This window comes from Lipophrys pholis (genome assembly GCF_963383615.2).
Source record: "Lipophrys pholis genome assembly, chromosome: 21".
Lineage (NCBI taxonomy): Eukaryota > Metazoa > Chordata > Actinopteri > Blenniiformes > Blenniidae > Lipophrys > Lipophrys pholis.
In genome coordinates this window covers 20,071,555-20,097,225 of record NC_137649.1, presented here as the reverse complement: position 1 = coordinate 20,097,225, position 25,671 = coordinate 20,071,555, and the positions used below count along the sequence as shown (strand labels likewise).

At 45.0% G+C, this 25,671-nt stretch overlaps 3 protein-coding genes across 9 annotated transcripts; 2 read left to right on the top strand and 1 right to left on the bottom strand.

Moving 5' to 3' along the window:
- Window positions 1–498: 498 nt before the first annotated feature.
- agbl5 (AGBL carboxypeptidase 5) lies at window positions 499–14,468 on the top strand. 7 transcript variants are annotated; one of them, XM_080491378.1, is made up of 17 exons: window positions 499–556; window positions 2,978–3,235; window positions 3,332–3,503; window positions 3,637–3,803; window positions 3,908–4,085; window positions 4,231–4,409; window positions 5,379–5,916; window positions 6,053–6,222; window positions 6,411–6,546; window positions 6,621–6,832; window positions 6,932–7,134; window positions 7,910–8,086; window positions 11,633–11,775; window positions 11,874–11,926; window positions 12,346–12,425; window positions 12,756–12,880; window positions 12,973–14,464. In XM_080491378.1, the coding sequence occupies exons 2-17, from the start codon at window positions 3,021–3,023 to the stop codon at window positions 13,042–13,044; spliced, it is 2,820 nt and encodes a 939-aa protein (XP_080347504.1). In that variant the 5' UTR covers window positions 499–556; window positions 2,978–3,020; the 3' UTR covers window positions 13,045–14,464. The 7 variants fall into 7 exon arrangements, 4 of the variants coding, with proteins under 4 accessions (XP_080347504.1, XP_080347503.1, XP_080347506.1 ...); XR_013936460.1 differs by lacking the exon at window positions 7,910–8,086 and having other exon boundaries at window positions 501–556; window positions 12,973–13,109; window positions 13,299–14,464; XR_013936461.1 differs by lacking the exon at window positions 7,910–8,086 and having other exon boundaries at window positions 501–556; window positions 6,929–7,134; window positions 12,973–13,109; window positions 13,299–14,464.
- A 56-nt stretch (window positions 14,469–14,524) lies between these two features.
- ost4 (oligosaccharyltransferase complex subunit 4 (non-catalytic)) lies at window positions 14,525–15,796 on the bottom strand. Its single transcript, XM_080491376.1, has 3 exons — window positions 15,791–15,796; window positions 14,819–14,956; window positions 14,525–14,643 (listed from the first exon to the last, which is right to left on the bottom strand). Exon 2 carries the CDS (start codon window positions 14,953–14,955, stop codon window positions 14,842–14,844), a length of 114 nt encoding a protein of 37 aa, XP_080347502.1. The 5' UTR covers window position 14,956; window positions 15,791–15,796; the 3' UTR covers window positions 14,525–14,643; window positions 14,819–14,841.
- Window positions 15,797–16,853: 1,057 nt separating this feature from the next.
- On the top strand, window positions 16,854–24,332 carry selenoi (selenoprotein I). Its single transcript, XM_080491247.1, has 10 exons — window positions 16,854–16,973; window positions 19,548–19,616; window positions 19,874–19,982; window positions 20,488–20,562; window positions 22,250–22,512; window positions 22,665–22,773; window positions 22,864–22,912; window positions 22,998–23,178; window positions 23,276–23,455; window positions 24,017–24,332. The coding sequence occupies exons 1-10, from the start codon at window positions 16,917–16,919 to the stop codon at window positions 24,125–24,127; spliced, it is 1,203 nt and encodes a 400-aa protein (XP_080347373.1). The 5' UTR covers window positions 16,854–16,916; the 3' UTR covers window positions 24,128–24,332.
- Window positions 24,333–25,671: the final 1,339 nt, after the last annotated feature.

The following is a 25,671-nucleotide window of genomic DNA, read 5'->3' as shown; positions in this document are numbered from 1 at the left end:
CTACTGATCATTTTCAAGAGAACATAATAGATATTTTATGTTTGTTTTTATCAAATCAATGTTTTCTTTGAAATTTTGACATTTTGCTTGGTGGTTTTGGCGAGCCGGATTCGAGTCTCTTGCCGGTCGGTTTTGGCCCACGGGCCTTATGTTTGACACCTCTGATATAAGGGGTGTAGAAACAGATTCCAGAGACAGACAGTGATCTAAAATATGATCCCCCCCCCCCCCCCCCCCCCCCCCCCCTCAATATTCCAATATTTATTTTTTTTTTTTGGTGTGCTGTATTTTGCAGGGCCCACCCACCATAAGTAGAAATTGCATCATCGCAACAAAACTGGATACAAATTTATGAATTTCGCTTGAAAATAACAAGCAAGTAATGACAGACGTATAACAATTAATTTTATGAGCACAACTCAGAAATAATAACAGCGCGAGACGTCGAGCTGCCTGGTGATGGGACGTCCATTTTTCCGGAGGTCCGTGAACGCAGCACGCAGAGGGTTGAGAAGGACGATGGAAACAAAAATGGACCTCGACTGAAAACAGCGGGGTAAGACTGGTGCTTTCTTCAGCCTGGCGAGGACACTGGGGCCGGTTATTTGTGGTGATGGTGTCGTGCGAGGAGGCACGGGGCTTTTGTCTGAAGGACTGTCCGTTTCGAGCATGTTTGCTTGCTACGCTGTTAGCCTCGGTACATTAGCTGTGTGCAATATTATTATTATCGCTGTGACATTGGACAGAAAAACTGGTGGATTTCAGTTGAAAATCAGTGAATATCAGCTCGGTTTATCGACGTATAGCGGAATATTCATCCTAAGCCGAGTGTGAGGCTTGCAGCTTTTTACTCCACTCCCCCTTTTTACTCCATTTGTCGGTCAGCTGTTGTTGTTGTGGCTCCGCTTCTGACTAGAAACCAAACAACAGGGACGTTATTTCATCGTACTGGACCGACAGACTCTCACATCCTCCATAAAATACTCCCCCTCCAAACACACAGAGGTAACGAAGCTTTAACGTTGGAGAAACGGATTTGTAATCATTGAAAATGTCATATGTTGAGCGTTTGCTGTAGTTTGCGGGACGACCGCTGGGTGTCGCTGCTGTTTATTGACCTGCGTGTAATCGGGTCAAGACGTTTTAATGATCAGTTCTTCTATACTTTTTATCTCCCATTACAAGCTGAGCAAATTTAGCAATGACTTATTGAGTTTCATTGACATATCAGACTGATGATTTGATGTGTTTTTAACGGATATTCATGCAGCATAAATCAGTCAAAGTCGTGTGTTATTGAAGCTTTACATGATGGCACAGATTGAATTTGTTGCATCCTATTTGCTTTTTGGCATTTATCCATCCATCTAGCTTCTATACCAGGGGCGTCAAAAGATAAGGCATGTGGGCCAAGACCCGTCTAATCCGGCCTGCCAAACCCACCAATTTTCTTTTTTTTAAATGTCAAAGAAAACATGTAATTTGTTAGACATTTCTTAAAAATAGTGGATACAACACAACACGGAGACCAGAGCTCACATATCAGTGATGCTGCCATGAACGATAGCTATCTCATTGCCATCAAAGTCATGCGGTCAGGGTGAGTTTGTAAAAACATGCATGATGCGACAGCTTCATCGAAGCTACTTAGACATTTCACTGTATTTTGCACCAGAAAGTATCATTAAAATTGTCTTTATTTTGAAATCGTAGCATTTAATAGGATTGTTTGATTTTGTGATTTAGTTTTTTTTTTTTTTAACACAACAAAGAAAAACTTAAAACCCTAAATTTAAAGATTATTATGGCACAATTTTACCAGTCTAGGCCACTCAAAATGAAATTGGGCTGCATGTGTCCGCTGAACTTAAATGTCTTTGGCGCCCCCGATCTATACCATTTAATCCAATTTAAACCAGTCCATCCTGGGGGGAAAACACTGAGCAACAGACAACCACACATTTAATTTAAAATCACCAATTAACCCTGAAAATGTTTTTGATCTGTTGGAGGGAACTCAGAGCTCATAGGAAAATACCTGCATTCATACTTTAGAGCACATGGAAAAATGCAAACCAGTCAGAAAAGTTTCCACTGGACTTTTTGTCTTTGTTGACACTGATTTAACCAGAAGCTTCTGAACTGCATTTGTTTTAGTTTTAGTTTTCCTTGTTCCTGCCTCAGTGGCAATATTTTTTTTCTGCCATTAAGATTACTATCCTAGGTGCCACCGAGGATAGTAATCTTTATGGTGGCCATTTAATTTTATTATTATTTTTCTTGTACCTGCCTCTTTAAGAGGCGAGGCGTGAAGATTACTATCCATTTAATTTTATACTTGGTGCCACAACAAAGACAAATTGTGAAATATGAAATTTTGAACTTTCATTTTCTGCCAATTTTTTTCCTGCAGCGGTGCAGAAAGTTTGGAAATAGATCGCTATGACTTTTGTTGACGATTCGGGCCGACCGTTCCAGAATACGTACATCAAAAAAAATAAATAGCAGAAATGGGAATAAACGAGCTCAGCGTCTGTTGCCACGGAGACGCTGTAGCTGACGTACAGGAGCAGAGCTAAGACCGTTGAGGATGAGAGGCAGGCACGTAAAATTCCCACGAGGAACTTTTCAGAAGCGAGCTGGTGTTTTTAATCATTTTTTCTTTTTCTTTTTGTGATTCTGATGTTTGGCCTTTTTCTACCAGCCATGTAATGTCATGAATAATTGAAGTGATATACGACTAATTGTCGACACAATCTAATAGAGCAGTGCTCCATCTGATTGGCCATATTTTTTTGCGGTATGTAAACAAGACATTTATTGCAGTTTAGTCTTTGCATTGCAACGCTTGACATTGTGATGATGATACATTTGCAATATGTCGTGCGGCCGTACTAACCCACATCACCATCGTGGTCCTCTTGTCTGTATCTGTTCTCAGAGAAAATATTATCTTGTTTTGTTTTTATTTCTTCAGATTTTTCTGGGGGAAAAAAGTGAGTGAAAGAGGCCAGAGTGCGATGGAGGCTCGCTTTGGCAACATTGTGTTTAGTTCCAAGTTTGACTCTGGGAACCTGGCACGTGTGGAGAAGGTGGACAAGGGCAACTCCAGCCCTACGTCAGACACAGCCTCTAGTGGCAGCTCCCCCTCGGGCTCAAGCCTCACCCCTGACTATGAGTTCAACGTGTGGACGCAGCCGGACTGCGCCGGCACGGAGTTCGAGAATGGAAACAGGTAGCAGAAGCCTCCGATTTTGTGACGCTATATGCTTGAAAACAGAACAAATACATCATTGTTGGGGTTTTTTTTACCCATGCTTTTGCTCCCCAGATCGTGGTTTTTCTTCAGCGTGCGGGGGGCGGCACCGGGAAAGTTACTGAAGATCAACGTGATGAACATGAACAACCAGAGGAAGCTGTACAGTCAGGGCATGGCCCCTCTCGTACGTACTCTACCTGGCAAAAACCGGTGGGAAAGGATTCGGGACAGACCCACATCCGAGGTAGAGATGAGCCTGTCGGGGGAGGGGAGGAGGATGTTTGCATCAAAGTGTTGTGAAGCAGAGCGCTGCCAGATGAGCTATTATTATCGTTCGCAAAAAAACAACGTGTCTCTTCTCTTCTCTTGCTTTGCAGATCGTAGATAACCAGTTCATTCTGTCATTCTCCCACCGGCTGCTGGAGGTGCGAGGAGCCACCACCTACTTCTCCTTCTGCTACCCGTTCTCTTACAGCGAGTGCCAGGAGATGCTGCAGCAGCTGGATGAGCGTTACCCCAACGCAGCTCAGCTCAGTCTGAGCAGGTAACGGCTGACGTCCTCATACCTCACCTTATCTTGTGTTCGGCTCGTGAAAGTACACGCGCTGGCTGTTTCACTTCCTCCCTTGTCTCTTCCCCGTGTCCCAGTGCGCCAGGCACTGTGTACTACCACAGAGAACTGCTGTGCAACTCTCTGGATGGTAACAGGGTGGACCTGCTCACTGTGACAAACTGCAGCGGGATGCATGATGAGAGGGAACCGCGTCTGCCTAAGCTGTTTCCTGACGCCAACACTCCCAGACCACACCGCTTCCCTGGCAAAAGGGTAACGCTCCATACAGAAACCAAGACTGTCTGATGATAGAAAAGACTCTGCTGCTGTTCACTCACCATACAATAAATAAAAATCACTGAGGCTGACTCTTGCCATATGCGTCTGTGTGTGTGTGTGTGTGTGTTTGTTTTCTCAGGTGTTTTTTCTCAGCAGCCGGGTGCACCCCGGGGAGACTCCCTCGTCCTTTGTGTTCAACGGTTTCCTGAACTTCATCCTCCGAAGAGACGACCCGCGGGCACACGCGCTGCGCAACTTGTTCGTGTTCAAGCTCATTCCCATGCTCAACCCAGACGGAGTTGTCCGTGGGCACTACAGGTGAGGAAATCACACACGGCATTATTTTAGGGATAGTAAAACTGGTTTTGCACGAGTGATGCTGAAATCTGTATTATGACAAATGTAAATTTATTTTGAATCTATGGTGGGAGTAGATTAAATGGTAAGGGTTAGGGTTATGAGATAATAAGAGATGCTTAAACAACCGTATGTTGATTTTGGGGGTGGACTTTGCAAGTGGTGTTGATCTGGAGGATATCATGTGATTCATGTGTTCTTCCAAAGCTTAAACAGCTTTGTGGAAACAATGAGAGATCAATGCAGCACAACAGTATATATCATCAATCATTTAAGGCCGAAAGGTGACACAGATTTTCCAGTGGAGCGGCTGTACAGGTTTGAGAAATCGACATAAAATACACCACAAATGTGTACATGATAAAAATAAATGCAGCGTGTGGGCCAGTTTTGCTTTGTTTTATAGCTAATTTGCTCTTTTTTTTAATACATATAAATACAATATATTACATTTAATAGCCATGTAAGAAGCCAACAAGTGCTTATAGGTCAGTAACTGACTCCTTTGTGACGTTTCCTCAAAAGTTTAATGTGGGAAAATCTTTTTTTTTTTTTTTTTTTTTACATTCTTGCCTCAATTATGGTACATTAGCACTATATTAGCTGTGAGCCTTTTATACAAAACATCAAATCCTTGCTACAAAGTTCCGGCTGTAACCCAGCGAGTGTGCATAATTTGCACTTGAATATTTTATTGCTCTTAAGCTACACCTCCAGAATTCATACCACATTCACAACCAGGTCAGGTGGCGCATGCTGACCCTTTTAATGCCGGGCACCACTGGAATGAATAAATAATGTCAGTTCTTATTCTGTGTGTTTGATTGTCAAAGCTCTATGGATCTTTCCTCGAGGAAGAAAACAAGTGCACAATATCCGTTTTAAAATACAGTAACCTTTTCTCCTTCTTCTTTTTTTTTTTTTATAAAGAACCGACTCCCGAGGCGTGAACCTGAACAGGCAATACTTGAACCCCAGCCCGGAGCTGCACCCCTCCATTTATGCAGCCAAATCCCTTTTGCTCTACCACCACACCCACAACCGCGTGCGCAAGCCACAGTCGAGCACTCGCGGCAACAGCCCCGCTCACGCGCACACGCAGTCCACCCCGCTCAACGTCAAACCCACGAACCAGCACCAGACTCCTCCGCTCACCGCCCTGGAAGTCAGCTTGAACCAACGTAATGCGGAGAAGGACGCAAATCCCGCGCCGCCCGAAGTCCCCATGGTCATGGAGGAGAACGGCTGGGTCACCACGGAGACGGAGAAAGGAAACCAGAACAGCATATCGTCGGGTCCCGCCGAGACCGAAACACCTGAGGACGTAGAAGTCCCGCCACAGGAGGAGGAACAGGAGCCAGTGCCACCCCATGAGGGGGGCGTGGCTTATTATGTGGACTTGCACGGCCACGCCTCCAAACGTGGATGCTTCATGTATGGGAATAGCCTTCCAGAGGAGAGCCAGCAGGTCAGTAACTTTACATTTTCATTCTTTAGTGAGCTACATTTTGGAAATATATGTACGACATGTATACATATGTTTAAGGAAGGTACAGCATCTTATATATTTTTTTCCCTTCTTCTTCCTCCTCTTGTGTTTTCAGGTGGAGAACATGCTGTATCCAAAGCTTATTGCTGTGAATTCGGCTCACTTTGACTTTCTGGGCTGTAACTTCTCTGAGAAAAACATGTACGCTCGAGACAAACGAGACGGTCAGTCTAAAGAAGGCAGCGGTCGGGTTGCCATCCACAAGGCAATAGGGCTGCTCCACAGGTCAGATATTACTGAATCTTCATCAAAACAGTTGGAAAGAATCAAGAGGAGTGTATTTTACTGACATTTTATTTGTTCTGAGGAGTAAATGTACATTTTGTAGATCCAAGCTATTCTGCATTGCGGCTTTTACGTTCCTCCCTCTCAGTTCATCACAATATATTGATGTTAATATTCTGATTCACCAGCTACACTTTAGAGTGCAACTACAACACCGGAAAAACTATGAACACGATCCCGCCCGCCTGCCATGACAACGGACGAGCGACACCACCTCCACCCTCCTCCTTCCCTCCAAAATACACTCCAGAAATATTTGAACAGGTAGACGAAAAAGTTTCTGAAGTTACAAGTCGCCGAATTTGATGTGAGTTTTCAAGCGAGTTGTTGTGTATCAGGTGGGACGTGCTGTGGCCGTGTCCGCCCTGGACATGGCGGAATGTAACCCCTGGCCGCGGCTGGTGCTGTCCGAGCACACCTGCCTGACCAATCTCCGAGCGTGGATCCTCAAGCATGTCCGCAACACCAAAGGCCTGAACGCGCACGTCCACGCCCCCCCGAGGATACACCACGGCGGCAGCCGGGTGTCGCCGCCAAAGAGCTTCAACACGTGAGTGTCTCCACGAGGCCACGCAGTCCCATGCCCCCTCAGCTTCCTACCAAAAAAAAAATGACGGCGATGTTTCTGCGTTCTCGATTTCCAAAGCAGCTGCATGTCCGGATCGGCGTCGGAGAACACCCTCAGCCGCGTTCGCTGCAACAGCCACAGCAGCAGCAGCCAGACGCCCTCCCCGAAGATGCACAACTCCCCGAGCTTCACCTTTGGCTGCCCTCCATCGCGAGCTCACGCACAGCACAACGGCACGCATAGCGGCGGCCGGGGAGGCAACAAGACACTCGGGCCAGTCAGGGGTAAGTTGATCTCTCCGTTTGCCGGCTGACAGTTTGTATCGCCTCTTCCTGGGTGGCGGTTTTCTGTCCTCTTCATCTTGCAACTCATTCGGTGTCTCTATTGTTGAGCTTTTATATAGCGGATGTGTCTGACTGTCATCTTCAAGTTTCCCTTGATACTGTTTTGAACTGTTTCTCTCCTTTTTTTGACATGATCAAGCGTTTCAAGCTGTGACATCTGCATGACTCCTGCATGACCCGGTCATTTGCCTCTTGCACCGCATGCCTCGCCTCCTCTTGAGATGTACTGAGATTCTTTGGTTGAAAACACACTGGTCCAAAGTGTTTGTCGTCATGCCAGATTCCCCCTGGTTTTCCACCAGAAGCAGCTCTGTAGAGTTGCAATGTGGTTTTGGTTCCACCGTGCTTTCAGAAGCGACGCGTCAGATGATCAACATCCCTTGATTTCTGACTTTTTGTGCCTCTGATTGTCTTGCCTGTCCGTCATCAGGTTTGACGTAACGCTCCATTCACAAAGTTACTCTGGAACTTCCTGTTTCAAGCTTTATATGGCCGTTATCACTTGCCGTGAAGCGCTGAGTCACTTCGGAGGTGGATCAGAGCCGCTTCGTGGCGCTTCTGGTGGAAACGTGTTTTTACTCCCATCTTTGGCATGTAAGCCGTGAGTTTTCCTGCATGCCCATCAACCCAAAGAGTTCCAGCCGCCATCTTGTTCTGTGTGTGCGCGCACGGTCCCCGCACGTCTCTGAGCAGGTGTGTGTCTCCCTCTCTGTAGACACTAAGCCTCAGGAGAAGAGACGCCCCCCTCACCACCGCTCCGTCCTGCGGTCTCCCGGCAACAGCCACTCAACCGCCCGCCCCCCACCCTCACCCCCTTCCTCCTCTTCCTCCTCGTCTTCCTCAGTGTGCGCGGCGGGCTCCTGCCCCCTCCCGGCCTCCGTCAGTATGACAGGTCTGTACTCCCTCCAGCCTCCGAGCCTCTCCACCTTGCTCCCCTCCCTGCAGGCTCTGCCCCGCCCCGCGCTGCTCTCCAAACTGAGCCCCCTGCTCCTCCAGAGCCTCCCGCCGGCCAGCAGCACCCCTGCTGGGCCCACCCCGGACTGAGTGTGCGTGCGTGTGTGTGTGAACGGACTAAATATCTATAACAAAAAGGTGTGTTAAACTACATCAGCAGACTGTCTTTATTGAAACTAGGTCCAAAAACGTGTGTGCGTGTGTGTGCGTGTGTGTGTGTGTGTGCGTGTGTGTGTGTGTGTGCGTGTGTGTGTGTCTAAACCATCAGTGGTGCTGGCTCTTCTAACTTTTCCTGGAACGTTTTCATACACGAGTCCAAGAAACTACACGTGTTAACAGTTTTCGAACCTGAAGGAGAAACGTTACACGAGTGTTTCTCAAAACTCCTCAATGGTTGACGCATTAAGAAGATGAATCCGTCTTTCCACCAACCTTGAATCGAGTCCTGGTCGTCACGTTGTTTTTGTGGATATTCTTGACTAAACCGAGTTGACCCAGTAGAAGTTTGAATGTGTTAGTCCAGTGAAGACGCGGCCTGCGCCGTCCCTCTGGGACTTGCAGAACATATGCTAAACAATAACCGGCTGCCTTCACGTTGAAAATAATATAATCCGGCTTATTTCTACAACACGCTTCTTTCTCAGACTGTATGTAAGTGAATAAGCGACGACAACATGTAATCACTATAACTGTGCTGATCTCTAGAACATTATTTATTAGATGTCCTCGTTTTCTCAATGTTTCTGTCGAGGCTTTAATATAACGTATTGGTCCAAATACAAGACAACCTTAAAAACTCTTCTTTTTTTTTAAAATATGAACCTTTTTAACAGGTTGCAGGAACTAAAAGAGCCACTAATAACATTTTTGAAAGATACCCTCGCCACAATCCACAGCGATGTGATGCAAAACTTGAATGAGATGAATGATAAACCCTGACTAAAAAAAAGACGACCCATTATTTGTCCAATATTCTGACCAATACGGTTTTTGTTCACAATCGCCTACTGCGCTAAAGATGCACTTTTATGTTAACCATGTTAGACTGCTCATTTCTGTTAGATTATTTAATGGGTGTCTTGTGGAATTACTCCACAGTGTTGTTTTCCACTTGTTTCTCTGTAAATCCTTATGAATCACAGCCTGACCAAAAACCTTCCCCGCCATTTTGAGTCAATACACCATAAACATTAGCAGTGGTGAGTACACTGACATTCGTATGGACAGACGATGAAGTTGGATTACTATTACCGCGTCTCTCAACTATAAAAGTACCACGTCCCAGGAGAATATGGACGGGTGGTCACGACACTCTGGAGGCCGCCATTGTTTTTATTGTCCATCCACAACTACAGGTGCATCTCAAACAATTAGAATATCTTTAAAAAGTTCAATATTTTTTGTCAGTCATTTCAGAAAGTGAAACTGCTATTTTCTATTGATTCATTACACATAGAGAGAAATATTTCAAGCTTTTATTTCTTGTCGATTATGGCTTTCAGAGAATGAAAACCTAAAATTCAGTGTCTCAGAAAATTTAAATATCACATAAGATCAGTTAAAAAAAATTTTTTTTTAATGTTTTAAGCACAAATGGCAGGCTTTTGAAAAGTATTTAACATTTTCATGCACTCAATACTTGGGTTGGGCCTCCTTTTGCATGAAACACTGCATCAATTTTGAGTTTTCATTATCTGTAAGCCATAATCACCCATTTCAATCTATGTGTAAAGATTCTATATAATATATGGGTTTCACTTTCTGAAATAACTTTACAAAACATATTGAACTTTTTCAAGATAATCACATTTTTTTGAGATGCGGCTGTTTTCCGCCATCTACAGGGAGATGGAGTCGAAGAAGTTTTTTTTGCAAAAAGTTGCAATTTCCCCTTTTTTCCACGGAGATGGACTCGGGGCCTTTTCAAAAAAAGTTCCACCTTGCGAGCCATTTAAAAAAAAAAAAATAAATAAAGTTTTGTTTTCAGTGTCTGCGGCCTTCCTCTCCATGAAAACAAACTCACTGTTTAATTTAGAAACTCACTTCAAGATGTACATTTAACATCTGTGTGCAAGTTGGTGAATTAGTCTATAATGTCTATGAAGCCCTGTGTCATTCCAACAGCAGGCTGTGAACTTCATCGTGTGGTGACCAGTGACGGAGTAGCTTACTGCCAGAAACCTCACGTGGACCAAAACTATATATCGAGCTGCTCTGGAAGCTTCTATTATTGAGCCGTTTGCCAACAAGCAATATCACACGAATTTGTTTGGCTTACGCTCCTAATTTCCTTGTAGTTTTAATGTAAATAAAAGATTTTTTTTTTTTTTTATTATTTATTCAGATGTATGTTTCATCTATTTGGTGAAGTAAATGATGATTATTTATTGAGGCGGATAAATGTTTCCTGTGTCAGGCTGTAGACGGTTAACGCACTCTGTGGTCGTCGCCACGTCGTCTCGGTTTTATACGTAAACCTCATGGAACTACAGCTGTGATCCCGTCCTTCGCGATGGCGCCTGTCTTTAGGAGCAGCCGCTTCCAGCGGGTCAGCGGCCTTCCAAATGCTTCACGAGCAGCTAACAGAGCAGATTGTGAACCGGGCGTGTGACGCCGCCTCGCTGTAGCTCCTGTGTGTCCCAGTGCCGTGTAGTCATGCTGTGCCTTGCTTCGTTGTACTTTCAAAATAATTCTGCTCACTCTGAGCTCGCTCACGGTTTCTTATTGTTTGAAGGGGCATATTTAGGACTTTTATGGCCTTTTTTTTTTTTTTAACATAATAAAACTCGTATCATCCTAAACGCCGGGACGTTAAAGAGTTAAATTCTGGGAAAAGAAAAGGGTTTTAAAGTGGCTGTTTTGCATTCCTGGGACATAAACGTCTTACCTAATGCTCCTTTTCCATCTCTGTGATGATGACTTTGATGTAGCCCGGGCGGACGTCATTATGAGCTGCGACTCGGAGGGGATGGACTGTAGTTTTACTCTGCTTTCTCACTGTGAACTTTGACGTCTCTTGTTCTTGATGCCCCACCTCATCTTCATCTGAAAAGGAAGAAAAAAAAAAAACGAAACGACACTGTATGCGTAGCCACATTCTCAGTAGGTGTTTCTGCTCGGCGCTCCTTACGAGAATTGTGTTTTCTTCAATGTGGTGCTATAACCTCCTATACTGTTTGTCTCTGTCACGTCTTCACAAGCGTCTTCTGAATGTGCTGCTGTCTTTTACCGCCTTTCTGGAATAAAATCTATCCCTTTGTGAATCAAGTACTATGTGTGTCCTCTTCTCTTTTGTTTGTTTTTGCCTCTTTGTGTGCGTCTTTGTTCTTCTGTGTAGGCGACCCGCTCGAAAATCAACCCCCTCCCACTAAACCTAATCGACAGTTTGTGTTGCATAAGCCTTCAGCAGGCATCGCAGTGGTTCAATTCCCTGATGCTTCGTGCTCCGCACAGTGTGTTTATGTTCCTTCCATCTGGTTGACAGGCCTCAGCTGCCCAAACTTTCAGGCCGGGGAAGCCAGTTCAGCCGGATGGTCCAGAATGCCCTTTCCCGCGCGGCCCGCTCGTGTCGGGAGAGCCTGCCGGACTCTGGCGGTCACCCATCACCCCACAGAGGCCTGTAGAGAGGTCAGCTCACCTGGACGCTCCGACACGGACGCAGAAAGCTCCATATTCAGAATCCTACAACCGGTAACATCTCACTGTCATGTCTCCATCTGTCACAGACTGCTAAAGACTCGGGGCTTGAACACATTCTTTCTTCCATCAAATTTACCAAGTAAGTCCAACCTTTTTTTTTTGGTGTGTGCGTGTGTTGGTCTTGAACATCTTGATGCCTCCGTCTGGTGACGGCATTAGACTGGAGGCACCAGTTTCAGTAAAATGATGAGCACTCCTGAATTTTAAAAAAGTGTTTTCTTTGAAATCTATCAATCGTCCGCATTGGAGCCTGTTGCAGGCCTCATGTTTGACACATCGGCCTTACGCCTAATATGTTTTCTTCATCCTCATAAGTCTGAAATCCGACTTTTTGTCCGAACATTTCCAGCACTTCTTCCAGTTAAATTGAGGAGCAGCGCTGACAACACCCACCGAGGACGATATTACACACTTTCATTGTAACGCAGTGACTCTGTAAATAAATGTCCGTGGCTTTCTCTCTGGTACGAGCACTCACGGTGTCACCCGTCTGTCCAGGTGTGAGCTGCAGCCTCATATGAGCCGCATCCCCATCCGTAGGATGGGCTCCACCGACACTCCACAAACGCACAAGAGAGGTAAAAATGCGTCTTATTTCGTCTTATTAATATTGAACCTGATCACAGCATCCTCCAAAGAAGCCATTAGCCTGTTGGCATACTGAGATTAGCATTTAACTCCAAGCCCCGCTGTGCCTCAAGTCGCCGGTGGCTGTAGACTCTTTAGACTTGATTAGTGCCGGCGAATCATTAAGTGTCTTAACCTTCAAACTGGCCTCTGGCGGTGGCATTTGTTCAACACGCCGAGTGTGTTTTTCCACGTGCGCTCTGGAATGGGAGCCGCTTCGACCCCGCCAAGCCTCATTTACTCTCCTTTCACCAGAGTTATCCTCACATACTCTTTTGCAGAGAGAGAGGGTGTCATCCAGCTGTCCTCTAAAGCGCTCATACAAAAGAGCGCGGAAGGGATTTTCCAGTCTAAAGGAAGCCACATCATAGAAGCGGCGCCACAGACGGATCAACGACTCCAACAGGTGAGAGCAGACTGCCCGTCAAACCGTAATATTGCGTGTGAACCGAGAGGCCGCGGATGAATGGAGTGACTCAAACTGGATTGTTTTCGAAGGTTGAAGAAGCTCCGCTGATGCCTGAAGCGTTGCACCTGTGCGAGACGCCGCCCCTGTGTGGAGAAGCTTAGGAACTGCACAGAGCACCAGGCTTCGATGACGATACTCCTCCTGATCAAAAGTCTTAAGACCAGTTGCAAAATTGCAAGATTTTGCATTTTGCACTGTTGGATTTTGAAAAAGTTACAAGTCGAGCTTCAAAATACAAAAAGGCGAAAAGAGAGAAAGACACAAAAACATTCTGAGCAGGCAGTTGTCTCTCGCTCCCATTTCTTCTTTTTGTATTTTGAAGCTCGACTTGTAACTTTTTTTCAAGATCCAACAGTGCAAAATGCAAAATCTTGTAATTTTGTAGCTGGTCCGAAGATTTTTGATCAGGAGTGTAGATCTCTGCTCTCTGCGACTCAGAGCTATTGGATGAGTTGGGGACAACAGTAATCGACAATGTGCAATATAATGAATTTGTATTTATTCCTGACCGACCTTGTTTTGTACCCACCTGTTCCACGCTCAGAAGGCGGAGTTGCTCATCACAAACAATATCTTTAGTTTTTACTGGAGCTGCTTGAGGGTCAAGTGCCTTGCTCCATGACACTACCACCACAGCAGGGGTGGAGGAGTGATTTTAACTTCCCATAATCGGGTTTTCCAGACGATTTTAGATCAGTACTTGCATATCTGTGAACATTTCAGCACCAAGAATTGTCCCTTACATTTGTGTTCTCATGTCATTTCAGTCCATGAAAACATGAGAACTGCACTCTGACCAATACTGTTATGCACTGCTGAGTATTTGAGTCGGCCACTTGTACAGTTCCAACAAAGGGCCGACCGTGTTTGTATTTTTTTCTGACTGAAGCACACAACAGCACCTTCATATCACTTTTTTGATGTAGAACCAAATGTGTAATGTGGTAATTCCAAATGTGTTCTTGTGTATTGTTTGAAAATGTCTTATGTAACATGTATCATGTTAAATATCGGGTGGAAAAAGTCCATGTGTAACAGAATTGGAACATATTACTATTTTTTCCTAGATACACCAATCTTGGAAGACTGAAAGTATCTTTAAAGACCTTGAATGGTCAAATCAATGCAGTAAAATACAGGAGTGTTGTGACTTGATATGGCCTGTTACTGAAGTGGTTTTGCACCATGTTAAGAAGTGTGATACAAATTTAACACCTAGTTGCAGCAAGTTTCCTTTTTGCAACAATGATTTGTTTGGGTTGAGTGGACGTCGCATAAGAAACCATGAAAAGGTTCATGGCGAGGTGACAGTAGATTTTGTATTGAATATACTTTTCCTGTCACAGATCTGTAGGAATGTTTCGCCCTTCAGCGCACGAGAAAGAAACGAGTCCTTCATTTCATATCTAGATACTGTATATCCATATAGGATTTCATATTTTGGTGTTTTCTGAAAAAAATATTATCAACTTGTGACTGACATACTGTGTCTCAACCTCGAAATAAACTGTATTTTGAGTTACTCAGTGTGTGCATGCATATCGAGCAGCTTAAAACCGAACTGAAGTCATCAACGCAAGGGAAATTCAAACAGTTTTATTAGAAAACATTACTGTGCAAACAGTGCCATTCTTCCCTTGGAAAGAGGACTGAAGGGAATGTTGTTATTTCCAAGGTGGTGGCTTTGCTTCCCATGTCACCTGTAGAGAGAAGGGGAAAAAATGACGAGTGAAAAGGTGGTAAATCTGGATTCATGCTTGGACTTCTTAATTCCTTTTTTTTTTTAATGCTCAGTGATCGATCATTACTATCATCAGCCTCTGTACGTTTCACACAAAAAGCTGCTTAAATTGAGACTGAACCAAGTGCACTCACCTCTCCAGCCATGATGAGGAAACCTAATCCTGCTTCTTGGGGTTATTGACAGCAACGTAATGGTACAGCACAACCAGCAGGAACAACGACACTCCCAGCATGTTGGCAAAGATGGCCAGCTGCACGTCGGTCACCATTCTGCAGTGGAGGCAAATGACAGATTTTAATTGAGTATTGAGTCATCTTTAAAAGTTTCAAGCATTTCTGCATCGTGTTTACTCAGTATTACCTGAAGTTAACATTACTTTTGGAACATCACAAAGCTATTTCATTGGTTCCAGTTCATGTAATACAGGGATGCTCTGGCGAGTTTTGAGTTTCAGTTAAACACCACTGGCCTGAGGACTAATTTAACCACAGAAATCGTCAATCAGTGAAATCTCATCTCGCTTGTGAAAGAGTGGAACGGCATTTTAAAATAGATTTTCAATACAGTATAACTCCTGAGTGTGCAAAAAGTGCACAAGTGGTGACTCCTGTTCATTCCATGCAGTCTGCACAAGTGCCAGTTAAGACATTCAAAACCAAAAGTGACACAGATGTCCACCAATGTTTCTGATCGTCCTTTCATCGTCACTAAAACGGCTGGACTGTCACTCTAATGCACAACAGGATGTATTTGAAAGCCATGAAGATTTAAAATTTTCTGTCCACAAGCTTTTTTTTTTAAGCACAAATATTCAACTTAACAGTTTGCATCACTACAATAAACTTTTATAGCACTAACAGCTCAAAAAGGGTGTCGGATTTAGAATAAGAAATATGAACCACTTCCGAACATTTATGAAACAATCTGCCTTTTAATTCTAACATCGAGTCTGTTGGCAATGCTAGTAGAGCTAGCTTGTGAGCTAGCGAGCAAACTGGTTACCCTCACATTGACTGACGCGTCTATCATAAAGATTCACGCACGTAAAGCTTGAGAATTGGGACTAAAGTCTACTAGAATTCAGCTCATGGAGACTTTCTTACTTTAAATCTTCGGTTTAAATATCCCGGTGTGGACGACACTGCTGCAGCGGAGCAACAAACAGGCTAACAGTGTGACTTCCGGTCGAAGCGGAAAGCCACGTCACGTTTAAGGTCTCCATGGAAACTAATCAAATTGAGTAAAAAAAAAAAAAAAGAAAAACTCCATGAAAAGGGATTGAATAAATCATCTCTAAAATATTCAAGTCAACAACCAAATAAAGTCGCTCGAGTCTGTCACAGAAAAGTACTTTGCTGGAGTTTTCACAAAGAATGTGTTACTGTGAACAAGGAGAGCCGCCATTTCTCTCTCAACACCGGAAGTTATATGATGAACTTCCGGTGTCAGTCAAAAAACAGGCAGTACAGCATAAAACAATACTGTATAACAATCACCAGAGGGCAATAAACACACAGAGACAAAACTTCAGAATATTACATCAAACAAAAACATTAAAACAAGCACATGAATCAAAAGTCTCTCATATTGGTGTATTATATATGTTATATATTTATTTATATGTCACCTGTACAAACAATGACAAGCAGCTATTTAAGATATTTACAAGAGTCATTTCTAAAACTTCAACTGGACAACGTTAAGACTAACTTTGATGATAAAGCGGAACATTTGGAGTCTGAGGTGTTTGTATGCCTTTGGACCATGTAGGTGGAGTCTTCTTCTCTCGCTCCAGACGTTCCACTCTTGCTAAAGCTTCATGGAGTCTGGCCTTAAGAGCAGCTGGAGAAGCAGGCAGAACAGAGCAGCTCTGTGATCCTGGTAGGAGGAGGGATGAAGTAAAGTAGATAGGAAAGGAGAAAGGACGGACTATTCAGATGTACATCTGGATTCTCGGCTGTTGCAATTTGTGTTTACGGGTTTGACGACCGGACCAAGATGGCCGCCATATTTCCTGCAGCCTATCCGTCACAGTCCTCCAGGCCTGAGGGGGCGCTACTGAGCCCGGGTGGAGCCTGGGTTCCGCTCCGGAGGAGTGGCTCCAATGGTTCGACATCACCCGGCGTGAACGACTCAAGGCGGCTAAGCTACATGGTACCTGGACTCGGCAGCTAACGGTTGGGGATATATTTATTCATTCACACTGTCGCCGAGCCAGACGGGGCAGCCATGGCTCTTTACGAATACGTCACTCAGGAGCAGCTTGCGGGCTTCGACAAATACAAGGTACAGTAAAAAAGACATGCTACCTGTTAGCCACTTAGCTGTGTGTGTGTGTGTGTGTGTGTGTGTGTGTGTGTGTGTGTGTGTGTGTGTGTGTGTGTGTGTGTGTGTGTGTGTGTGTGTGTGTGTGTGTGTGTGTGTGTGTGTGTGCGTGTGTGTGCGTGTGTGCGTGCGTGCGTGTGTGTGTGTGGGTGTGTGTGTGTGTGTGTGCGTGCGTGCGCGTGCGTGTGTGTGTGTGTCTGGTTTAGCTGCTCGCTGTCACGATCTGCAGGGTGCAGACTTAAAACCATAACTCATGCTGGACAATCTACACCCGGGATTAATATCCGGAAATGTGGCCGCAATAATCAACTTGCTCCTTGGGAAGTTGTCATTCTTAATCATTGATGAAGCAGAATGTCTTGCTTTAGACACCCTCCACCAGCCCCTTGCTGTTGAATTAAAATACGCACACTCTGTTTGGCAGAATACTATGAAATGATAACCGCAGTTGTTTGACGTTCGTCTTCACTCATGTACAGAGACATCACTTACTTGGTGTGCACGTTCAAGATCCATGAGCAAAACGCTGTTGCATCTCTTCTACTCCAAATCCATCTTCTGTCTTAAGCATTTCTTTTACTTTTATAATTTCACATTCCCAGAAAGGAACTCGGTGCATAACTGAGATTGTAAACCACCAGTGCAAACATGGGAAACACTGTAGGGCTGTCATGTGACATCATCAGTGTTCCACTTACCCAGAAATCAGGTTGGTCTCACCCAACACGGAACACCACACAGTCCCGTGTGTGTTCACTTTTAATTCCCAGAAAGATGGGCATAGCTGTGGAGTGTCAACTTGATGACACTGACAGAAACATAAGAAGTTTACAGACACAAAAGCTTGATATGATATTATCACCTTAAGCTCGTTCTCTATCACCAGCGATGGCAACTCTGGTCATTTCAAAGGTCTCACAAATATAATCGATTTGCCAAAAGGCGACCAAATCGTGAATAAGATTTGTATAGCGGTGGTTTAGTCTATAAGTTTTTTCTAGAACAGTAACTGGAATCGATAACTGCTTCTAATCTAGTTAAAGTTACCTTCCACCTTATATCGTCAATTGAAAACAATAATAATTTATTCGCTCACACCTCGCCCCCCCCAAAAAAATAGAAAGGTGGGCTCCATAGCCCGCAGGCTACCAGTTGTCCATGTCTGCTCCATATCCTCTTGCTTTCATCAACACATAAATCGACTCCTTAGAGCTTGTTTATCATGAGAGACTGTTTTCCAATAATTGCTTTTAAAGAGGCTTCACTGTCTGATTGTTAGACACTGGTGGCTGGAGGACAGCAGAGGATGACAAATGGCAGTGAATTCAATTGTTGTGACCCTTTTTCGACACGGTGGCTGTTTTCTTATAAAAGTGAACAACAGAGCTTTTAAACGTGTAAATAACTGAAGTGCTGAAGAATACAGAGATGGCTCTGCAGATAGTTCATCTTACTCAGCCTCACAACTGTTGTCACACTGCAAGCGGACTGCAGTGCCACGTTCCTTTTGAGAGTAGATCAGATCAATTCCCGTATTCACATCCGTGGGGTATTGATCACCCATTGTCTGTGAGAGAGAGTCATACAGTCACAACCATAAATATCTGGAAGTTCTCACAAGTTACAGTCCCTCCACAGACCTGAAATGAAACAATCCAGATGTGCAGACGCTCAGCTTTGTTTCAATCAGGTGAGCTGTGGAGACGTTACAGCACATTTTATATGTGCCTCCACCTTTTTAAGGGTGTAAATGTAATCGGACAAATTGTAGGATCGTGTTTGCTTTACTGTTCCATGGCCAAGTGTGTGTCATTCACTATTTATAACTCATTTATAAACTGGAGATTAAAGGTCTAGAGTTCATTTCAAGTGTTGTACTATACAGAGAGATATCAAAATCATATGGTGTGGCCAAGCGTGTTGAAATAAAAAAGAGGGATTGCCATAGTGAGCAGGGTCTTTATTGTGTCAGTGTCCAGACTTTTCAATAAATGTAATTGAAAACTTACAATTCAACGGTGTTGTCCGTGTGCTTGTTATCAGTGGGTTTGATGAGTAACTCATTAGGTTCATTGTAAAGTTCACCACATAAAGTGGCATGAATTTGTATTCTTGTTTGGCTTTTTTTGCATAGACTACTGGACTATCCGTTGTAGTAAACAGTATCTTAGGTAATTTCAACTCCAGAGATTCTGAGACTGTCACATAGGGAGCATCCGATTGGGTAAAGATGGAACAAACACAAAAAGTGCTGCCTGATGCATTTATTAAATTCTATCAACCAGAGAAGGTCTGAAGCGCTGCGTCACATGGTCGTGTTTGTCATGCCTGGATAAAGTTACAGTGACTGGAATCAGGTTTGTTTTGACCTGCATGATGACATCCTGCCAAAAAGTGAGCCGGTCAACCTGTTCCCCGTCTGAAGTTGAATACTTTGTACAATTGTACAGGTATTGAAGGAATCACACAGGTGCTGCATGTCTGCTTTGTCGTCGCATCCTCGCAGAAATCAAATGCTCCTCTGTGTCTTCACAGTACAGCGCAGTGGACTCGAACCCCCTGTCCGTCTACGTGATGCATCCTTTCTGGAACTTCGTGGTGAAGGTGAGAAAGACCTGTCGGGCTCAGAGTGTCTGAGCGCTCGCTACATGATTAATGAGGTTTCCAGACGTCTGCTCCGATACTTTAAAGAGACAGACCGACGCAGCCGCACCGCACCTCTCGGTCGGCTGTGTTGAACTGAAGACATTTCATTTGTATCAAGAATTTATTTTACATTTGGCCTCAAAATGTGAACAGCAGTAAATATCTTGTTCTTGAATCAGTGAGACGTTAATAAATCCGTCTTCCTCTCTCCCCAGTTTCTCCCAACATGGCTGGCCCCAAACCTCATCACATTCACAGGCTTCATGTTCCTGGTGTTGAACTTCCTCATGCTGGCCTTCTACGACTTTGACTTCACGGCTTCTTGTAGGTCCTACCTGTTTATCTGTCTTGTGCAAGAGAGTGCTGTCGAGCTGTTATTCTGTCCTCGCACGCAGCAGCGTCAGGCAGGGCGGAGGGCGCACGCATGTGCCAGTTTGTTTATGAAAGGCAAAGTCCATAAGTCACCTCAGCGAGACGGGCCGTGCTGGTTGATGACTGTCCCACGACAATGGCACTCACACACACTTTATGCAGCCTTCATGCATGTTGTCACACACACCCTCCCTCACAGTACGGGTCGGTTGCTTATGTCATATCACTAACAATAAGGGAACTAGGCCACACTCTGTCTTTTTTGTCATTTCGCACACACATGCTTGAGACCTCCACCTTATAATTCCAATCAGTAGTTTGGCACGTCTTCTAAATCCTGCATAAAGTGGCATTCAGTGAGAACGTTGTGACATCTGTGTGCTGGTGTGTGTGCGCCTCTCAGATATTTCGCTGTCTCTGTGTGGTATGCTGTATATTTACATTATTTGTGTCTCAGCTGCAGGACAAGACCACGTGCCCAGCTGGGTCTGGGTTGCCGCGGGGATCTTCAACTTTTTAGCGTACACACTCGGTGAGTTTTAACCTCTGCCTTGTTTTCTTTTTCTTTAACTCTCCGAGGGGCTCCGAAGGGGGGGCGACGCTCTGTGAAAACTAAAAACTTCCCCTCTGCTCAGGAATGTGTTCTGGTTATTATTATTTCCCTTAAACCATGAGCAAACATGATCTATTTATTTATTTTAAACTTTCGATGTCTGTCATTTCTATTCAAATTGTGTCTTGGATTACGTCAAATCTGTAGATTTTCTTCTGATATTTCTATCAATTTTCATCAAAGGAAGCGATTTGTTTTGGAACTCTTGAGTCTTCAGCACCATGTTCTGTTCTAACGATCTCATAATAATGTAATGAGACACTTTCAAAATAAGACCTCCCAAAGCTTACCTTGCTATTTTGATGCCTCCTTTATTAATACCCTCGTTGTTTTATAGATATGCTGCTTACTCCAGTGCAAGGTGACGCCAATTAATCAAACTTTATTTATATAGAACTTTTTGCTTTACAGGGTAAAGATACCCACTCATCCACTTCTCTGCCTGATATATACACACACATTAAACAGTAAAAACTAACTCAAATGCAATTAAAAACAAGGCTGTTAATAATAATAATAATAATAATAATAATAATAATAATACTGCATTGGTTTTGAGGGTTCAGTGTCTTGCCCAAGGACACTTTGGCATGTAGGCAGGCAGAGATGGGAATCAAACCGGCAACCTTCCGATTGAGAGACGACCACTCTACCATGCCGCATCATAAGTTACTCATAAACGCACCACTGGAATGCTCTAGATTCCTGTTAATGCTCAACTTGACCTTCTGGAAGTTGTGTCCATCAGTTTTATTTGAAACTAGTAGATACATGATATTGTATCACTTTATGTTAAGTTGAATTTACCGTCGCGGTTGTTTTTGTCCTTGAGGGAAGTTGAATATAAGTAGTTGTATCGAGTCAAAACAGATACAGAAAGACATTTCAGTGCTGTTGCTTAGATGATCCGAAAAAATGGTTGGGCCAGTTGACCGCACCAGGATTTAGGATCCTGCCTTTGAAACCATATTTTAACAGTTTTAAACATGAATTTCTGTCAGAGTGTCGCTGCTAAATATTCAGAAAACGCGTTGAAGATGAGGTAAGAAATGTGGACGAGGCCGTGAATTAGAACCGCCGCTTTAAACAGCGTGTGAAGTGTGAAGTGAAATATTTAACATTTAATATGCGATCATTTGCAGAGTGTGTAATCTGCCTGATACATGTGTTATGACATCACACCCTCACACTCCGCTGCCTTGAACAAGATTAGTGACTATTGTGGCCCAACATTTACTGAAGGTGTAGCATTAAGTGTGGAAAATACGGGAGTGCATTCAAGCAGTCTGTCAGTGACATGTCCAGAGGGAGATAAAAGCACTGCTAATCTTTTGTGCTGGTATGTCGACGTATATATTCTGTGAATGCAGCGACCATGTTTTGTGCCTCTTCACGGTGTACAGCTCCGATCATGTGGGGCAGCAGTGAGGTCAGTGGTGGGAAGGAGGAATGTGGTTGTATGTGAACAATGTGAGTGTGGGCCGCAGCTTTATACAAGTGAAGATGTTATAAAACAACAAAATCTGTACTCTGAATTCCTAAATGTATAGTGAGTACTGACTTGCATTCTTCTCATGTTTTTCCTTTTTAAATTTATTTTTAAAAGATGGTGTTGATGGCAAACAGGCGCGCCGCACCAACTCCTCCACGCCACTGGGGGAGCTCTTCGATCACGGCCTGGACAGCTGGGCGTGCATCTTCTTCGTGGCCACCGTATACTCCATATTTGGCCGAGGGGAGAGCGGCGTGCGCGTGACCACGCTCTATTACATCCTGTGGGTGGTGCTGTTCTCCTTTATCTTGTCACATTGGGAGAAATATAACACGGGCATCCTGTTTCTGCCCTGGGGATACGACATCAGCCAGGTGGTAAGGACACACACACACACACACACACACTTGCACTCGTCATATAGACTGTCTTATTACGTTGGTTATTATTACTGAGAGGAAAAGTAGCTTGTTTCATAAGTGTGTCGGTGAAAGATCGGTGAAAGGTGTCGCGTTTCGTCCCTTCCCAGACGATCTCGCTGGTTTACATGGTCACGGCGGTGGTGGGAGTGGAGACGTGGTACCAGCCGATCCTGTGGCACTTCCTGTACAGGGACCTCTTCTCCTTCATGATCATCGGTGAGACGAGTGTGTCCCCCCCCCCCCGTCGGCCCGCGAGCTGGTTTGTAAAAAAGCAGCCGCGATAATCAAGGTTTTGCTGTTTTCCAGCCTGCTCCTTCACCGTGACCTTACCCATGAGCCTCTACAACGTCCTGAAGTGAGTGCTCCTCTGACGATTGCGTGTCCGTCACACCTCTCGGAGTGTTTTGTTTGTTTTTTCTCACCCTCCGTGCTTTTCGCAGGGCCCATCGGAGCAACACTCTGAAGCACGGCAGCCTGTACGAGGCCTTCCTGCCCTTCCTCTCTCCCGTTCTCCTCTTTGTCCTCTCCACCGTCTGGGTGGTCTTCTCGCCGTCGAACATCATGGAGGTGCAGCCCCGGATCTTCTACCTCATGGTGGGGACGGCGTTCGCCAACGTCACGGTGAGCCCCTCCCTTCACGCTCCTTCCTCCCGCGCCTCGACGTTTGCCGCCGTTGCTAATTATTCCCCTGCGTTCTGCCCGCCGGCGCGTCTCTCAGTGTAAGCTGATCGTGTGTCAGATGAGCAACACGCGCTGCCAGCCGCTCAGCTTCCTGCTGCTGCCCATGACCGCCGTCGTGTTGCTGGCCGTCACCGGGGTCGCCATCAACGAGACGCTGCTGCTCTACCTGTGGACGGTTTTCGTCATACTAGCGCACATCCACTATGGCGTGTCAGTGGTAAGAGCACACGAGCGGTGACATTTTAAGATTTTCTTTGAAATACCTCTTGATTGCACGGTAATACAAGGTAATGAAAGACATGAGACGATGGAATGTAATGTTGTGTATGGATTGAAGACGTACTTCGAGCAGTAGCTAAACTCTCGTTATGACAAAGAGAAAATCAGCGGGAAAACATCTGGGAGGGGAGTTGATCTAAGTGATGCATCACATCACAGATCAGGACTTTTTCCCTCTCAGAACAGTGAACGTTGCTCCTCTTCATCACTGAGATATTCCCACTGCATTCTGGGAGGCCACTTTGATTCTGGACAGTGTGTTTTTCCTGTTATGATGTGAGCTGGAAGACAAACGGGTTGAATCGCAGCTCATGAATTGAGCACCAGAAAGATTATTGTTCCAGACGTTTAAAAACAATTAGAATTAAGCCTTTTTTTACGAAAACGTCATGAGCCTTGTTCAGTCTGTTGCAAGTAGATTGTAAAACCTCCTGATGAAAAATCTTCCCAATTTTTTTGTGTTATACATCTATTTTTTTATATTCTTTGTATTCCTCAGGTACAGCAGCTCAGCGGCCACTTCAACATCTTCGCCTTCTCCCTGAAGAAGTCCAGCAGCGACTGACAGGAGGAGGAGGAGCGAATCGGCTTGACGGGAGCAGAGGTTTAGACGTCCTCCCTCCTCGGCTTACCGGCACTTCACGTCCATCACCACGGAAACCTCCCCCCCTCCCCCTCCATTCATGAGGACTCTGCAAGTGGAACAGACTATGGGCCTCTTCTGTGTTGCCTACAGCCCTCAAACACACACACACACACACACACACGCACACACACACACACACACACACATATGAACATTCCCGGACCAGCTAACCAACCACGCTCCGGTCTCAGCGGTGGGGTGGGCTAAAGGGGCTCTGGCTTCCGTCATTGGTGATTGGCTAACCTGGTTGAGCCAATGAGGCGCAATTGTTTCCTACGGAAATGTGCTTCAGCCGTGAGGACAGGAACCCAGACGAGCCATGCGAAGACACACACACACACACACACACACACACACACACACACACACACACACACACTTTTGTACATCTATCATTCTGGGGACGCTCGTGGATCCAGAGTCGATATTCTAACCATTACTACCGAGTTTTAACCCTTAAGCAGCCTTTTCGATCACGTTCGTCCCCGAGTGAGGACTCAATTGTCCTCACAGAAATAGATGTACAAACTCACCCACACACACACACTCTGCAGCACGCAGATCATTTCTATCTCGCGGCGGGTGTTTCAGTACAAAACGCAGCCTCGTGTACGAACACACAGTTATACTCGCATAGTATTATGAATGTATAATAAGCCTTGGGGATATGCCATTTCAGTTTTATTATATTAACAGGAATGCCTCAAGTAGTGTGATTACAAACTTGACTAAACCTCCGGACTCTGGTCACGCACACACATTTTTTTTAAATTTTCAGATGATTTACAGTTGAGGGGGGAAAAAAAACAAAAAATCTGTGATGTCTGTTAATATTTCTATATTTATACATATAGTGTGTTCATTGGTGTGGGGCTTTTACTGTCCAGCTGGAGTTTTTCTCCTGTAAAGATTAAATAGCTTAATTGAGTTCTGATCAGTGGCGATCAGAGCGGGATTACTAATGACTAGTGGAAGAATTGACCAGGGCGACCTTCACTGTACCTCCACTTCGACCTCTTGTCTGAGCACTGGCCTCCCGGCTCTCCTCCTCCCCCTCCCCCTCCCCCTCCCCCTCCTCCCCCCCGAGGTGTCGTGTTTTCACGCGGATTCCTATCCTATTTTATCGTCACGGTTCTTTTATTCCGCGCGTGTTTCTGTCGATCCGGTGCCACGGCGTCGGCGCGCGGTCGAGCTGCGTAGTTGCTTGAATGAAGAGTGCGTCCAAAAGCCGTCCACGGAGCGGACGCACTCTGAGGGAACAAGCCGTCGCGCGAGACGACCGCCCCCGGCGGCGACGCTGCACACGCAGGCACCCCTCACGCCTTCCTGTACGTCTCGTCCGGCGGCCGCAAACGATTTCTCATCCAACCGGTTTTTACAGCGAGGCTGAATGAGACCTGCCGGGCCTTATGTAGCTACGGCTACGTGATTGTCGGCTTGTGTGTGTGTTTGTGTGTGTGTGTGTGTGTTTGTGTGTGTTATCTCTGTGAATTCATCGAGCACAATTT

Coding starts and splice junctions, on each gene's coding strand:
- ost4 (XM_080491376.1), bottom strand. CDS start 14,955: ATGGTGACCGACGTGCAGCTGGCCATCTTTGCCAACATGCTGGGAGTG.
- agbl5 (XM_080491377.1), top strand. CDS start 3,021: ATGGAGGCTCGCTTTGGCAACATTGTGTTTAGTTCCAAGTTTGACTCT. Junction 3,804..3,907: donor GCTCAGCTCAGTCTGAGCAG/GTAACGGCTGAC, acceptor CCCGTGTCCCAG/TGCGCCAGGCACTGTGTACT. Junction 11,776..11,873: donor CCACAGAGGCCTGTAGAGAG/GTCAGCTCACCT, acceptor CATCTGTCACAG/ACTGCTAAAGACTCGGGGCT.